Raw genomic sequence first — 14,857 nt, forward strand, 5'->3', positions numbered from 1 at the left:
TCGAACCTAGTAATTACTGACACTGATTCAGAGTGGTCCTGATGCTGAATAAAGGATGTACAGGGGTGTTCCGGGTTCAACCCAGTAATTACTGACACTGATTCAGAGTAGTCCTGATGCTGAAAAGAGGATGTACAGGGGTGTCCCCGGTTCGAACCCAGTAATTACTGACATTGATTCTGTGGTCATGATGCTGAATCTGTGGAGCACGGCAGGGTCGAATACGAATACACTACGAAATTTATAACAACCATTGCCGGAGCATAACAGTATTTACAATTATTTACAAAAATGGTCCGGTGATCGAGGTCGCCCGCTTTACAGGCGTGGGGCATAATCTATCGGACAGAGTAGATGGCGATTTGACAATTTATTTACAGGTAAGAGATTAGACCCAATCCTGAACTGGAATAAACAGGTCACTAAGTCGTCATCAAGACGATTTATATAGTTTTAGCAATCCTTCTTATATTGCTAAAAAAATTATTCCCGTCAAGTCCTGCCCCTGTACGAATCAGTAGCGGTTAACATGTGAACTAACGTCGCAGTATAAAATTCTTACGGTGGCATGCGAGTTATAAGTTAGTTCACGGATTTGCCGTTTACGATATAGGGGCAGCACTTGACGGTTCAAAATTTCTGAAATTGCCTTTTTAGATACAAAATTCAAGAATGAAAACTTATGAAGTTTAAATTTTCTGAAGGATTAGTCCTTTACACCCCAAAACCCTGTATCAATTGCTGCGCCTTGCGGGCTTTATACTCAACCCACTTCTCGTTCCAATCCGACTTCTTAGACACCAGGCATCTCATGGCAATAAAATAAACTGAACAGAAGTTTTCTAATAATTCTTAAAATGAATTTTTATTGAAATTGCCCAGCAATAAGAGTGAATATACCATGTACAGGTTTTAATATGACTTGTACAGCGACCAGCGCTTTATTCTAAATAACAGGAAACACTTGCTGAAAAGTTGGTTAAAGATAACTTACTGGCGGATAAATACCAAAGTAACAACAAACGTTAGATTGTCACTATGTCAACTATCCACTGATTAACTGTAATCAAGAATAATTTTTAAAATGAATTTTTATTGAAATTGCCCAGCAATAAGCAATTAGAGTGAAAACACCATGTACAGGTTTTAATATGACTTGTACAGCGACCAGCGCTTTATTCTAAATATAACAGGAAACACTTGCTGAAAAGTTGGTTAAAGATAACTGGATATATATCAGAGTAACAATGATATTTCAATAGTCACTATGTCAACTATCCACTGGTTAACTGTAACCAACTTTTCAGCAACTGCAGCGCCCCATAAAATGCAAATCCAGCCTCAGCTTTTTAATTAAAGAAAGGATAAAACTTTGGGACTTTAAATGCAAGGATTTTTTCATTATTTTTAACAATGTTTGGATTTTTCAATCATATTGAGATTTCAGTTTTAAGTTGTGGCGACTCCATCTTTGTCCGCAGTTTCAAATACTGAAAAATAGAAACAACAGTGACAAACGAATATTTAGAATGAGAAGTTGGTTTTGACGACTGTTCACCGCTAGTATCAGTTTTAAACTGCTTACATTCTTACGACTGTCTATCGCCTGTTGAATCCACAGAATTTCCAGACACATTTTCTCTCTCAATGCTCTCAAAGCTTCTTTATCTCCGGCTTTAGACTCGATCTCATCATCGGATATGAACAATTTCGCTGCGTTTTCTCGAGATTCCGAACCATTGTTTCGTACAGGATCTACAAAATTAGAAATAATGATTACAAAAGAAATATTACAAGTTGAGCAAAAAGCTTATCTACATCGATTAAATGAAATTGTAATTTGATGATGTCATAGGGGGATTCATTCCACCTACACGACATGTGCTACCAAAGAGTGATGCATTGTCTTGCACAGGGTCTAACCATCTTCACCCGTCAAGGGATTCACCCACTACGCTAAAGCTGTTCCCCGAACCCCTTGACCTCACGAGTCGTTGAAGTCGTTACTAGCCGACCAGAATCCGGTCGTACCAATCACAGCGCTTGTAACAAACCGACAGTAGACTTCTGTTGGTTTTCCCGTTAAATGGACCAATCAGCGAACGTTTTACCGAACAAGGAAGTATTTCGCAAATCGATATATGACGTCATGCGCAACAGCGCCAGTAATGAAATCACGCTTCGTGAGGCCAGGGGGCTGGTGGAAGCGAGTTCGGGAGTGTGATATCGGACCCCTGGCAAGCGAGGATGGGTCTAACAAGATAATCACAAATTGAATTATTGACAGTATCTTAAGTTTAGCAAGCCTCGATTACTTCAATTACACGCCAATCGCAATTGATGATGTCATAGGGGGAATTACCGACGCAAGTCGATGATAATGATGTCATAGGGGGAAAATAATCAGCCATAATCAGCCATCTTCAGGTGACAGAAAAATAGTTACTTCATAAATATGTTGATTGTGATTCGCAGAGTTAGTTGGGTATAGGTACCTTCAGAGGGGTTAATGACACTGGATACCTCCCACAGTGAAGCATCCACCGTTAGATTCAGAGTTTCATCTTTAGCCGGAGAACTGGAAACAGTAACACGTCCGGCTCCGACTTGCTCCGACGGTGCGTCCCGAGTCGGCTCCTCTGCCGTTATTTCCAGTAAGGATTTGTTTCTCGTGATCGGTTTATCTCGGCGACAAGCCGCGAACGAGTCCACATTTCTGGACTCTTTTATTAAATTGTTATTCGCGATCAGTGAAGGAGTTGAGCTCCGTGGAGTTGGGGTCAGCTGGTTCCCTGGATCAGCTAAATATTCATCTCTCCTGCTGCTGAATCGCGGTCTGCAGGGTGTGTTAACTAGCCGGAACGTCACGATCGTCGATTTGGACTCGGTGTCCTTATTTTCCTGTTCGATCGTGTTGAATATATCTTCGTAAAGACTTCTCAATTTATCGAATTTGCGTTGAATCAAGAAACGTCGAACGACAGACTGAAATTACAACAACACCAGAAACATTCAATAAAACCAGACCCGATATAACTCACTACCATACAACAGCGCCACCTTCTAGTATTGTATGAAACTACCCCACGCGTATTTCTGTAAGATACGTATTGCGTATAGCATCCACTTGTCTCTGGTTCCCTCCCCTCACCCGGCCTCTAGTTCTAGTTCTACCTATTACTGGCCAACTTCATCATGTTGTAGATTTTTTCCAGGGACAGACTTTTGTTTTTAAATCAGTGAGTCAACCTCTCGGTTGTGAGTCAAACACCTTATCCACCATGCCACAAGAATGACAGGACAATGTCTGGAATTAGGCCAATCCATCTCTAATCACAAAAACTTCAACTTTCTTGGGATTAATCTTTAAGTTTTTAAGGTCACCTTTCCACAGTGTGGCGCTAGTGTTATCAAAGAATAGTGCCATGGTTAGGTTAGGCACATAATCATTAGCGCCTTGAAACTACAGTCACTCTAAATATTTACCTGAATCTTTATGATTTTCGCTTCTTCCATGTCTGACCGTCAAAGAATTCGATTCGCAAGCGTCCGCCATAACTCAATAATCCATTCCCAGCCGGTGCTGCCATCTATGAATTATCTACGAATTATGGAGATTTTTTCTCTCTCTTTTCTTATCTCTATGTCTCTTGTTTGTTTTAATTCCTTAAATGAATTGCCAAACCGATGCATTTGGTTTACATTAAAAACCAATTAAGTTAAAATTTGAATTTGCATTTGAGTAATCGAGTAGACCGTCTGGTGCTGTCACCTATCAGTAATCGAGTAGACCGGCCGGTGCTGCCACCTAGCAGGGGTTCATTTATAGCCAGCACTAGGGTTATCGCTATCACACACAGTACTGCTTGAAACAAAGAGGCTGTAACGGCACTTTTATTGCGGAGTATATTGGGAGATTAGGAGATGCGGGTCTGATTGTAATCTGTGAAATATATTTCAGGTAAGCAAAGATTTAGATTCTTCGTTCCATCGATCTAATTGATTTGATTGATTCCTGAAAAATTTTTAGGGAGGGCTGCTAAATTTTTAATTTGGGCCCTGCTGCCGTGCTGCGCTGGCCCCGTGACTGATCATCGGCTTTCACTTTACTGTAACCTGTAAGAGGATATAGGGCTGTGTGTTTGTGTGTTGAGGAGCTCTCTTCAGTCACTCAGTACAAAGATCTACTTATGGGCTACCTGCCCAAGGGCGGCATGAGACAATAAGTGGGCTGGGTGGGCGTCTTCCTTTTGGCTGGGTGTGGGCTTCAGATATTGTGCTGGGCTGGGGCTGGGGCTGGCTATTTTGTGCTGGGCTGGGGCTGGGGCTGGGTATTTTGTGCTGGGCTAGACTGGGGCTGGGTATTTTGTGCTGGGCTGGGGCTGGGTATTTTGTGCCGGGCTGGGGCTGGGTATTTTGTGCTGGGCTGGGGCTGGGTATTTTGTGCCGGGCTGGGGCTGGGTATTTTGTGCTGGGCTGGGGCTGGGTATTTTGTGCCGGGCTGGGGCTGGGTATTTTGTGCCGGGCTGGGGCTGGGTATTTTGTGCCGGGCTGGGGCTGGGTATTTTGTGCCGGGCTGGGGCTGGGTATTTTGTGCCGGGCTGGGGCTGGGTATTTTGTGCCGGGCTGGGGCTGGGTATTTTGTGCCGGGCTGGGGCTGGGTATTTTGTGCCGGGCTGGGGCTGGGTATTTTGTGCCGGGCTGGGGCTGGGTATTTTGTGCCGGGCTGGGGCTGGGTATTTCGTGCTAATCAGTTAATGAACGCTAATTTACTTCTAGATCATACACGTAACTGTATTAGTGATTGGATGCTGGTTTAACAAGTGAAAGTGCCGCCATGTTGTTATTGGATGGTGTTGGGTTACACGTCGTCGAGAGTGAATTAAAACAATGTATACAGCGCCACCTGGATTGGTTAGATGATATTGTATTAACGGTAGATGAATCGACGTGGTTACGTTGGAGTAAACAGAGACGCAGCAATGCCGCTAAATGTAAGTCATCCTCCCCTGCCAGAGGAAACTACAATATTTAAATCAATTTCGATACAAATTCCGTTGATTTTGAATTTTTTTCGAGGTCTAATTTTATTTTTTATTTTTTTGTAAGAATTGTAATCAAACGCAGAATTTTAGGCTAAAAAAAAATTGATACCTTGTTTCTCCGCTCTGCTGAGCTTAAATGTTGACCCGGCCGGCCGCCTATCTGAACTGTTTATAAATTTTATCATATTTTACAAAAATGACCCGGCCGCTGCGGAGAAACAAGGTATCATTTTTGTTTAGCCTTAGTGACTTCAAAATCGAGGGATAAATTATTGAAATTATGAATAAGAAACTGAAGATGTTTTTTGTCAATAATTTCAGGTCAAATTCGACAACAATTCAACAATAGCGGCGTTGCCGGTGGCAACAAAAATCAAAAACAATTAAACTGTAAGGCGGAATACAAGCACGAGAGGGCGCCACTGAATAGAGATTTCTACGAACAGGGGGCGCCACCGAATCGAGGTGTCGGTCAGAAACGGCGGTTAGAAATGAACCGAGCGAAACTCGTCGCTCAGAATGTTTTACGGGCAGTTAAACGACGCCGGCCGACGGGACCGAGCCCGGGGGCACGTCGCCCATCAGCCCTCGTCGCGAGCCCGGGGGCGCGTTGTCCGGCGAACTCTGCAGTCAATAACGTTCAAATCCTTCACAATCCCAACAGACGACTTAATCAAACGGTTACCACGGCGATGTCGCGTACTCCGTCTCATATACGAGTTGTAGCTAATCACCATGACGACCGTAAATTAGACATTGTCACCGATAGAGCGGTGCCATCTGTGAACAATACCGAACATCACGCACCGTCGTCGTCAGTGAACTGTACGAATAATGGCGGCATAACAATTAAACAAGAGGAAGGTAATAGTTGTCATGACGACAGTGTTGAGTGTCAGCAGCAGACGGATGGAGCGGCGTCCGAGTCGAGTAGTGGCGATAATGACTGTGATACAGCGCCACCTAGTGAAAACAAACCGATACCTCCGATTACTTACTTCAATGCGGTGAAACTAGAACCAGACGACACAGATTACTACACGATAAATGATGATGTCATCACCGATAATGATCAGCAACAATACGGATTTACAATACCTGCGGGCAGCAGCGGTGTGGGCTCGGGCGGCGCGGGCTCGGGCGAGGAAAATGGACCAATACCTGGAACTAGTGCTCAAATAACCGGTAAGATTCTTAACTATTCATATACTAACTAGAGTCCGGTTACTGGACCAAATCTGCAGTCCAGTTACTGGACTAAACCTGCAGTCCGGTTACTGGACTAAATCTGCAGTCCGGTTACTGGACTAAATCTGCAGTCCAGTTACTGGAACAAACCATAGTCCGGTTACTGGACTAAACCTGCAGTCCGGTTACTGGACTAAATCTGCAGTCCGGTTACTGGACTAAATCTGCAGTCCAGTTACTGGAACAAACCATAGTCCGGTTACTGGACTAAACCTGCAGTCCAGTTACTGGACTAAACCTGCAGTCCAGTTACTGGACTAAACCTGCAGTCCAGTTACTGGACTAAACCTGCAGTCCAGTTACTGGACTAAACCTGCAGTCCAGTTACTGGACTAAACCTGCAGTCCAGTTACTGGACTAAACCTGCAGTCCGGTTACTGGACTAAATCTGCAGTCCGGTTACTGGACTAAATCTGCAGTCCAGTTACTGGAACAAACCATAGTCCAGTTACTGGACTAAACCAGCAGTCCAGTTACTGGACTAAACCTGCAGTCCTGTTACTGGACTAAACCATAGTCTGGTTACTGGACTAAGTCAGTTTGATCCTATTTTAAAATGATATTTGTTTCAGGAGAATGTTCTAAATGACAAATGAGTTATACTTATTGATTCTCCTAAAGTGTGCAAGAGTGAACTGTAACTATTTTAAAGTGTTTTTTGGTTGACACTATTAAGTGTAGGGCTGTGTAGGCCTCTATATCATCAGCCTAAATTGAGGGCCTTCCCTCTGGGTCCGTGGCCCTATGAGGTTATATTGAGGGCCTTCACTCTGGGTCCGTGGCCCTATGAGGTTATATTGAGGGCCTTCACTCTGGGTCCGTGGCCCTATGAGGTTAAATTGAGGACTTTCACCCGGGGTCCGTGGCCCTATGAGGTTGAATTGAGGAAAACTGTGTACTACTGCAGAGTACTTATATATCTGTATCAGGTGCCTTTTTGTCTAAGGCTGTTTTTTTGTGCCATTCCGATCAGTGTAGATTATGTTACTATGAGCCCAGCAGAAAGGGCTGTTATCACTGAACATCAGGAATGCAGATAAATGGTGTTTTTCTTGTTAGAAAAGTGCCTTATTCCTATTGGTTGAATGGTCAGTTTTTACCCCAAGATTGGCCCATTTCAGGAGGTAGAAGATTTACTGCTTGCTGGTGCAATTTTCAAGCTCAATAAATGAAGTCCTGGTGCAAAGTGCTTTCTAGAAAATTCACAGCATTGAGATTTAGTTTCTCGGTAATAAAGATGAAATCCCGAAGAACCGTGTGATACCTTTTTGTGAAAGATTATCTAGTAAAAATGGTTTACCATAAAGTGTAAAAATAAAAAAGGAATCTGTGGTCTCCATGCTGCTGCATGTTGGGCTCATAAATATTCTACAGTTATAGGATCTAAAAGTAAAGCCCCGATACTGTGTAGTACTCGGAAGACAGGTAGCCTGTTCCAGTATCTCACAGTAAGCGTCTGCTGCTGCTTGTGTAGTTAGAACTGTTAAACATTGCCCTAGAACTATTCTCTCAATATCAGTTGAGTAGTAGTATAGCCTACTGGTGTGTTATACTGTATAGCTGTGCTGCCCTATAAACTACCAACAGACCCTGTATATATATATATGTGTGTAATGTGTATATGATTATACTTAGAATGACGCATTGCCCTAATTTAACTGTTAGCTATTATTATCAGGTCCCAGGAATACTCATTTCTAGGTAGCAGGCGGGCAGACACTGGCAAGCGTGGTATATATATATATATATATATATATATATATATATATATATATATATATATATATATATATATATATATATATATATATATATATATATATATATACGTGTGTAATTCTTCTGTTCAGGAAATGGCCCCATTATAGTATTAATTATTTCAATAATTGATCTGAGTTAGATCATTCTCGAACCCATCGTGTCCAAAATTATTCGACTTTAATCTGGATGTTTGCTGTTTGTCCTATTAGAATGTGTAGAGTTGAGGGTATACGGTGAGTGTACTGTAGTGTTAGTCAGTGTGGAGCTGTGGGTTTTTACTCTTGGCTCACGAGCAATCTGTATGTACCACAACTGACTGACTGTATCCCTGAGCGTACTTCTCATCCGTACCCAGCTTCTCTGCTGGCTCCCGTCGCCATGGTTACATCTATAAGATAACCTGCAGGGTAGGATGATAATCAGGAGAGCCCTGGGTTAACCCTTTATCTGCTACAACAGCAGCAGCAGTAGTAGTAAAGCCCTGGGTTAACCCTTTATCTGCTACAACAGCAGTAGTAAAGCCCTGGGTTAACCCTTTATCTCCTACAGCAGCAGCAGCAGTAGTAGTAAAGCCCTGGGTTAACCCTTTATCTCCTACTGCAGCAGTAGTAAAGCCCTGGGTTAACCCTTTATCTGCAGTAGCAGCAGCAGTAGTAAAGCCCTGGGTTAACCCTTTATCTCCTACAGTAGCAGTAGTAAACAGCAAAAAACATATCTGAAAATCTATAGCAGAAACTTTTAAATGACATGAAAAGCCTGGCTCAGTAAAAGTCGAATCAATTAGAAGCCTTCACTATTTGTTAGTGGTGTTGAACAAGAAGTGATAAGTGGGTCCAGGCCGGGGGGAATTAAATGGGCCCCCAGCAATAACAAATTTAAGAACCTTAACAAATAGCAGGGGGGGTGGGTGTGAGGTCTTCCAATCTGTATCTGTATAATTTACATATCTAGATAAATTTTGAATTGTGCAGGAATTAATCAGACTGACTTTTAGAGGAGTTGCCTGTAGTCCGCCCGTAGGTTGCCCGTAATCCGCCCGTAGGTTGCCCGTAGTCCACCCGTAGGTTGCCCGTAGTCCACCCGTAGGTTGCCCGTAGTCCGTGGTCAACCACCAGTCCGCCTGTAATCACTCCGTAGATGTGACCTGTTCACGGTCGTTTGTTACAACTGCCTCCATTGTTGCAGTGTTTCAGTGATGATACGACTCCGGTTCGTAGTAAATCTCTAGTTTCCCTTCGCCTCTTCCAGGTGGCGTTGGCTTCATCGCTATGGCGACGAAATCGTCGATAATGTCACCGCTGAGGAGGGAACGGAGAAATCACTCATCGTCATGGCAACAACAACAGAACCGCGACGGGGATGATGTTACTAAACGAGCACTAGGTGGCGCTGTTTTTGATAAACCACGGGTAGACTGGTCATCTTGCAGGCCGCTAGATGGCGCTGTTGTTGATGGACGGTCATCTGGCAGGGCACTAGATGGCGCTGCGTTTGACGGACAGTCGTCTGGCAGATTCCCGTGTCCAACATGTGATAAAACGTTTAAACATAAATCTAATTTGTATCGACACGTCAGTGTTCACTCAGGGCGTAACGTTCACACGTGTCCGGTGTGCGCAAAAATATACTTCAGATCAGACCTGTTTAAATCACACCTTATTAATCATCACTCCTCCAAAACTACGCCCCCTCTTCCTCCGAGGAGGAGGTAACTCCTCATCCTCCTAAACTACACCCCCTCCTCCAAGGAGGTAACGCCTCCCGGACCCTGCCGTTCATTGATAGATTATTATTGAGATTAGAGTATGATATAAAGTCAAACTTTTGATAATTAGATATTTTGCGAAATAATAAATATGTATTGTGAAGTGTGATTCATTGGTTTGATTTATTCCTTGGTGTAGAACTGGGTTCAGAACTGTGGAACTGGGTTCAGAACTGGGTTCAGAACTGTGGAACTGGGTTCAGAACTGTGGAACTGGGTTCAGAACTGTGGAACTGGGTTCAGAACTATGGAACTGGGTTCAGAACACTGTGGAACTGGGTTCAAAACTGTGGAAATGGGTTCAGAACTGTGGAACTGGGTTCAGAACTGTAGAACTGGGTTCAGTACTGTGGAACTGAGTTCAGAACTGTGGAACTGGGTTCAAAACTGTAGAACTGGGTTCAGAACAGTCGAACTGGGTTCAGAACTGTAGAACTGGGTTCAGAACTGTGGAACTGGGTTCAGAACTGTAGAACTGGGTTCAGTACTGTGGAACTGGGTTCAAAACTGTGGAACTGGGTTCAGAACTGTGGAACTGGGTTCAGAACTGTGGAACTGAGTCCAGAACTGTGGAACTGGGTTCAGAACTGTAGAACTGGGTTCAGAACTGTGGAACTGGGTTCAGAACTGTAGAACTGGGTTCAGTACTGTGGAACTGGGTTCAAAACTGTGGAACTGGGTTCAGAACTGTGGAACTGGGTTCAGAACTGTGGAACTGGGTTCAGAACTGTGGAACTGGGTTCAGTACTGTGGAACTGGGTTCAAAACTGTAGAACTGGGTTCAGAACTGTGGAACTGGGTTCAGAACTGTAGAACTGGGTTCAGAACTGTGGAACCGCATTCAGAGCTGTGAAAATGGATTCAGGATTGTGGAACTGGATGCTGAACTGTAGAACTGGGTTCAGAACTGTGGAACCGCATTCAGAGCTGTGAAAATGGATTCAGGATTGTGGAACTGGATGCTGAACTGTAGAACTGGGTTCAGAACTGTGGAACCGCATTCAGAGCTGTGAAAATGGATTCAGGATTGTGGAACTGGATGCTGAACTGTGGGTGGAACTTTGTGTAGGGTTTATGGGTTTTGCTGGATGGAAATCTTTTAAATATTTTTTGTATGATTTCAGATGCGTGTGATGATGAGCCTGTCAGTGGTTGGCACGGTGATGAGTCTGTCAGTGGTTGGCACGGTGATGAGCCTGTCAGTGGTTGGCATGGTGACGTATATGTATTACCCCCGAGTGATTGTGAGGATGATACGATCGTTACAGGGGGCGCCACTGGTTTCAACTTTAAAATAGAATCGGTCGAGGGTAGTTACTACGACGACGGTGATGATGATGATGATGATGAAGATGATGATAGAGGAATCGGAGAATCACGATTCCTGCGTACCGATTCAGATGACGAGGTTATCGTCGTTATGCCTCCCTCCTCCGTTCAGCCTCATTCTCATTCATCTCGTAAATCGTCGACTCCTCGTAAAATCAATAAACACGGGTTTATACAGAGCGTTACCGCCGGCGACCATAACAATACGAGTAGCGTCGGCGGGGTCGTCGTCGGTAACGATTCGAACGAACAATGTCAGTCGATTTTCCCCGAGTTACCGCAGCAGTTCGTCGTCGGTGATTCTAGTCAACAATCGGAGCAGTTCGGAGACGTTTATTACGCGTCGTCGACGGCGACCGATCATCAGCGATCGCCGGGCGCGGATAAAAGTAAAAAACGGTTCGGATGCGATCAGTGTATGGCGACGTTCGCGAGTACCCGTAATCTGCGGCGTCATAAACTCATCCACACGGGAGTCCGTCCGTTTAAATGTGACTATTGCGATAAAGCTTATTGTCGTAGAGATCAACTGAAAATGCATATGACGAGTAATCATTTAGAACGTTTCGATGAGTCGACTGACAATCAACAATCATCATCACGTCACATGCAGGACAATCATCAGCAGCAGCAGCAGCACGCCTTAAACGAGACTATTTGAATACTTGAGTACTAGCCATAGTTAACTCATGGTTTAAACACAAGACTATTTGAGTACTCGAGTACTAGCCATAGTTAAGTCATGTTATAAATACAAGACTATTTGAGTACTCGAGTACTGGTCATAGTTTACTCATGGTTTAAACACAAGACTATTTGAATACTCGAGTACTAGCCATAGTTAAGTCATGTTATAAACACAAGACTATTTGAGTAATCGAGTAAACTATAGTTAAGGCATGTTATAAACACAAGACTATTTGAGTACTCGAGTACTGGTCATAGTTTATTCATGGTTTAAACAAGACTATTTGAATACTCGAGTACTAGCCATAGTTTAGTCATGTACACTGGTTATTGTATTCGATGAGTACCCATTCTGATAGTTGAGGTACTCTTACTCATTCTGTTAAATACCGATTAACAGTTCTAAGAGTACCCCATCTCCCAAAATAGGTTTCATGCTTATGATATTAGGTATCCGTATTTCGTCTGTGGATTAATTTGTTCATCCCTCAGAATATTGAGTTTTGCCCAATTAAGAAATTCTTGAATGAAATTAGAATCAACTTTGTTAACTGATTTCAATTAACAGTCTCAGATCTACAGTAGACTGTAAGCAAGTAGAGTCCAGGGCACGTAATAAACAGAGGCATTCTGCTCTGTGGCAAGCACAGTCTGGGGCACTCTACTCTGTGGCAAGCACAGTCTGGGGCACTCTGTTCTGTGGCAAGCGCAGTCTGGGGCACTCTGCTCTGTGGCAAGCGCAGTCTTGGGCACTCTGCTCTGTGGCAACCACAGTCTGGGGCACTCTGCTCTGTGGCAAACACAGTCTGGGGCACTGCTCTGTGGCAAGCACTGTCTGGGGCACTCTGCTCTGTGGCAAACACAGTCTGGGGCACTCTGCTCTGTGGTAAACACAGTCTGGGGCACTCTGCTCTGTGGCAAGCACAGTCTGGGGCACTCTACTCTGTGGCAAGCACAGTCTGGGGCACTCTGCTCTGTGGCAAGCACAGTCTGGGGCACTCTGCTCTGTGGCAAGCACAGTCTGGGGCACTCTGCTCTGTGGTAAGCACAGTCTGGGGCACTCTGCTCTGTGGTAAGCACAGTCTGGGGCACTCTGCTCTGTGGTAAGCACAGTCTGGGGCACTCTGCTCTGTGGCAAACACAGTCTGGGGCACTCTGCTCTGTGGCAAACACAGTCTGGGGCACTGTGCTCTGTGGCAAACGCAGTCTGGGGCACTCTGCTCTGTGGCAAACACAGTCCGCAGCACGTGATATCCAGTGGTTATCATACAGTCTGGGGCACTCTGCTCTGTGGCAAACACAGTCTGGGGCACTCTGCTCTGTGGTAAGCACAGTCTGGGGCACTCTGCTCTGTGGTAAGCACAGTCTGGGGCACTCTGCTCTGTGGCAAACACAGTCTGGGGCACTCTACTCTGTGGTAAGCACAGTCTGGGGCACTCTGCTCTGTGGCAAACACAGTCCGCAGCACGTGATATCCAGTGGTTATCATACAGTCTGGGGCACTCTGCTCTGTGGCAAACACAGTCTGGGGCACTCTGCTCTGTGGTAAGCACAGTCTGGGGCACTCTGCTCTGTGGTAAGCACAGTCTGGGGCACTCTGCTCTGTGGCAAACACAGTCTGGGGCACTCTGCTCTGTGGCAAACACAGTCCGGGGCACTCTGCTCTGTGGCAAACACAGTCTGGGGCACTCTACTCTGTGGTAAGCACAGTCTGGGGCACTCTGCTCTGTGGCAAACGCAGTCTGGGGCACTCTGCTCTGTGGCAAACGCAGTCTGGGGCACTCTGCTCTGTGGCAAACACAGTCTGGGGCACTCTGCTCTGTGGTAAGCACAGTCTGGGGCACTCTGCTCTGTGGTAAGCGCAGTCTGGGGCACTCTACTCTGTGGCAAACACAGTCCGCGGCACGTGATATCCAGTGGTTATCATACAGTCTACTCTTTTGCTTATTATTCATTCATTGTTCTTTATTTAATTCCGATGAAATATGTTAAATAATTGTCTCAAACCAGTTGAAATTTGAAAAACAAACTTTACTCAAACACATCAGGGGCTGGTTGCATAGTCATGGCTTAGACTTAAGACTAGTCGAAGACCAACTTTGTTCTATAGCCAATCCAACAATTTAAGACCGGTCTTATGATTTAAGACCATTTTTAGACTTAAGTCATGACTGTGCAACTGGCCCCTGATCTATTTATGTTATTAGTAAAAGAAAAAATATCCACAATTCAGATTGATTTTCGTACGCTTCGCGGATGCCCTTGACCAGCTTTAAAAATACAACAAACAACTTGAATATTTCTTCGACCGTTTAAGTTTAGTTTCGGTTGTCATAATTTTCAGAAGCATAATTGTATAAATCTTGATTAACAAGAATTTTGAAGAAACTTGTGGTAGTAACAACCTGCGTATATCTGGTATGATTTGTTGTTTTTTATGTTACGGTGCTTCAATGCATTTAAATTATTATTCTAATATTGTAACTGGGCAGAGTCTGATGATGTCATCGCGTTCGAAACTTGAGTGAGTTGACAATATTAATCTGCCTTAACTCGCAAATTCTAATCAATGAAAGCAAATGTAAATCAATTTAATTATCATTATTATTAATATTATTATTATTATTATCATTGTACTGTATTGAATAAGTCTGAAAAATTAGTCGTATTTCCTGATGAATTTCTAATGAATTATTTGCTGGATGATGACTGTCATATTAAACTCTGTCTCAAAATTATTGTCTAATACCACTTAGGTGCATTATCTGTGCAGAGTTGCTAGTAGTCTCCGTTCAGTCTGTGCTAGTAGTCTTTGTTCAGATCTGGTTTTTGAGCTTATCCGACCTGGCTACTGGATGTTTTGCATGACCCTGTCGTTCATTTAGATATTATTATTATTATTATTATTATTATTATTATTACAATAGGTTAAATTCTATTTTATGAATTGCATATAAAGATTGTAAGTAGATTGTTGTGCATGGATCGATATTATTACTTTCATAATGATATTAAGTAAGTA

The 14,857-nt window shown here is 43.8% G+C and overlaps 2 protein-coding genes across 2 annotated transcripts; one reads left to right on the plus strand and one right to left on the minus strand.

The window, feature by feature from the left end:
- Positions 1 to 883: 883 nt before the first annotated feature.
- LOC141909917 (uncharacterized) lies at positions 884 to 3,555 on the minus strand. Its single transcript, XM_074800601.1, has 4 exons — positions 3,487 to 3,555; positions 2,496 to 2,985; positions 1,586 to 1,755; positions 884 to 1,490 (listed from the first exon to the last, which is right to left on the minus strand). The coding sequence occupies exons 1-4, from the start codon at positions 3,514 to 3,516 to the stop codon at positions 1,431 to 1,433; spliced, it is 750 nt and encodes a 249-aa protein (XP_074656702.1). The 5' UTR covers positions 3,517 to 3,555; the 3' UTR covers positions 884 to 1,430.
- A 265-nt stretch (positions 3,556 to 3,820) lies between these two features.
- On the plus strand, positions 3,821 to 12,598 carry LOC141909708 (uncharacterized). Its single transcript, XM_074800291.1, has 4 exons — positions 3,821 to 3,961; positions 4,780 to 4,994; positions 5,367 to 6,230; positions 10,944 to 12,598. Exons 2-4 carry the CDS (start codon positions 4,838 to 4,840, stop codon positions 11,807 to 11,809), a joined length of 1,887 nt encoding a protein of 628 aa, XP_074656392.1. The 5' UTR covers positions 3,821 to 3,961; positions 4,780 to 4,837; the 3' UTR covers positions 11,810 to 12,598.
- Positions 12,599 to 14,857: the final 2,259 nt, after the last annotated feature.

Source organism: Tubulanus polymorphus, chromosome 8 (assembly GCF_964204645.1).
Source record: "Tubulanus polymorphus chromosome 8, tnTubPoly1.2, whole genome shotgun sequence".
In the NCBI taxonomy this organism is placed as follows: domain Eukaryota; kingdom Metazoa; phylum Nemertea; class Palaeonemertea; order Tubulaniformes; family Tubulanidae; genus Tubulanus; species Tubulanus polymorphus.

Excerpts from the sequence above, each read along its gene's own strand:
- LOC141909708 (XM_074800291.1), top strand. The coding sequence starts at position 4,838 with ATGTTGTTATTGGATGGTGTTGGGTTACACGTCGTCGAGAGTGAATTA. Across the intron at positions 4,995-5,366 it reads ACGCAGCAATGCCGCTAAAT|GTCAAATTCGACAACAATTC; the intron begins GTAAGTCATCCT and ends CAATAATTTCAG. Across the intron at positions 6,231-10,943 it reads AACTAGTGCTCAAATAACCG|ATGCGTGTGATGATGAGCCT; the intron begins GTAAGATTCTTA and ends GTATGATTTCAG.
- LOC141909917 (XM_074800601.1), bottom strand. The coding sequence starts at position 3,516 with ATGGAAGAAGCGAAAATCATAAAGATTCAG. Across the intron at positions 2,986-3,486 it reads CGAAAATCATAAAGATTCAG|TCTGTCGTTCGACGTTTCTT; the intron begins GTAAATATTTAG and ends TTGTAATTTCAG. Across the intron at positions 1,756-2,495 it reads TGTCATTAACCCCTCTGAAG|ATCCTGTACGAAACAATGGT; the intron begins GTACCTATACCC and ends CTAATTTTGTAG.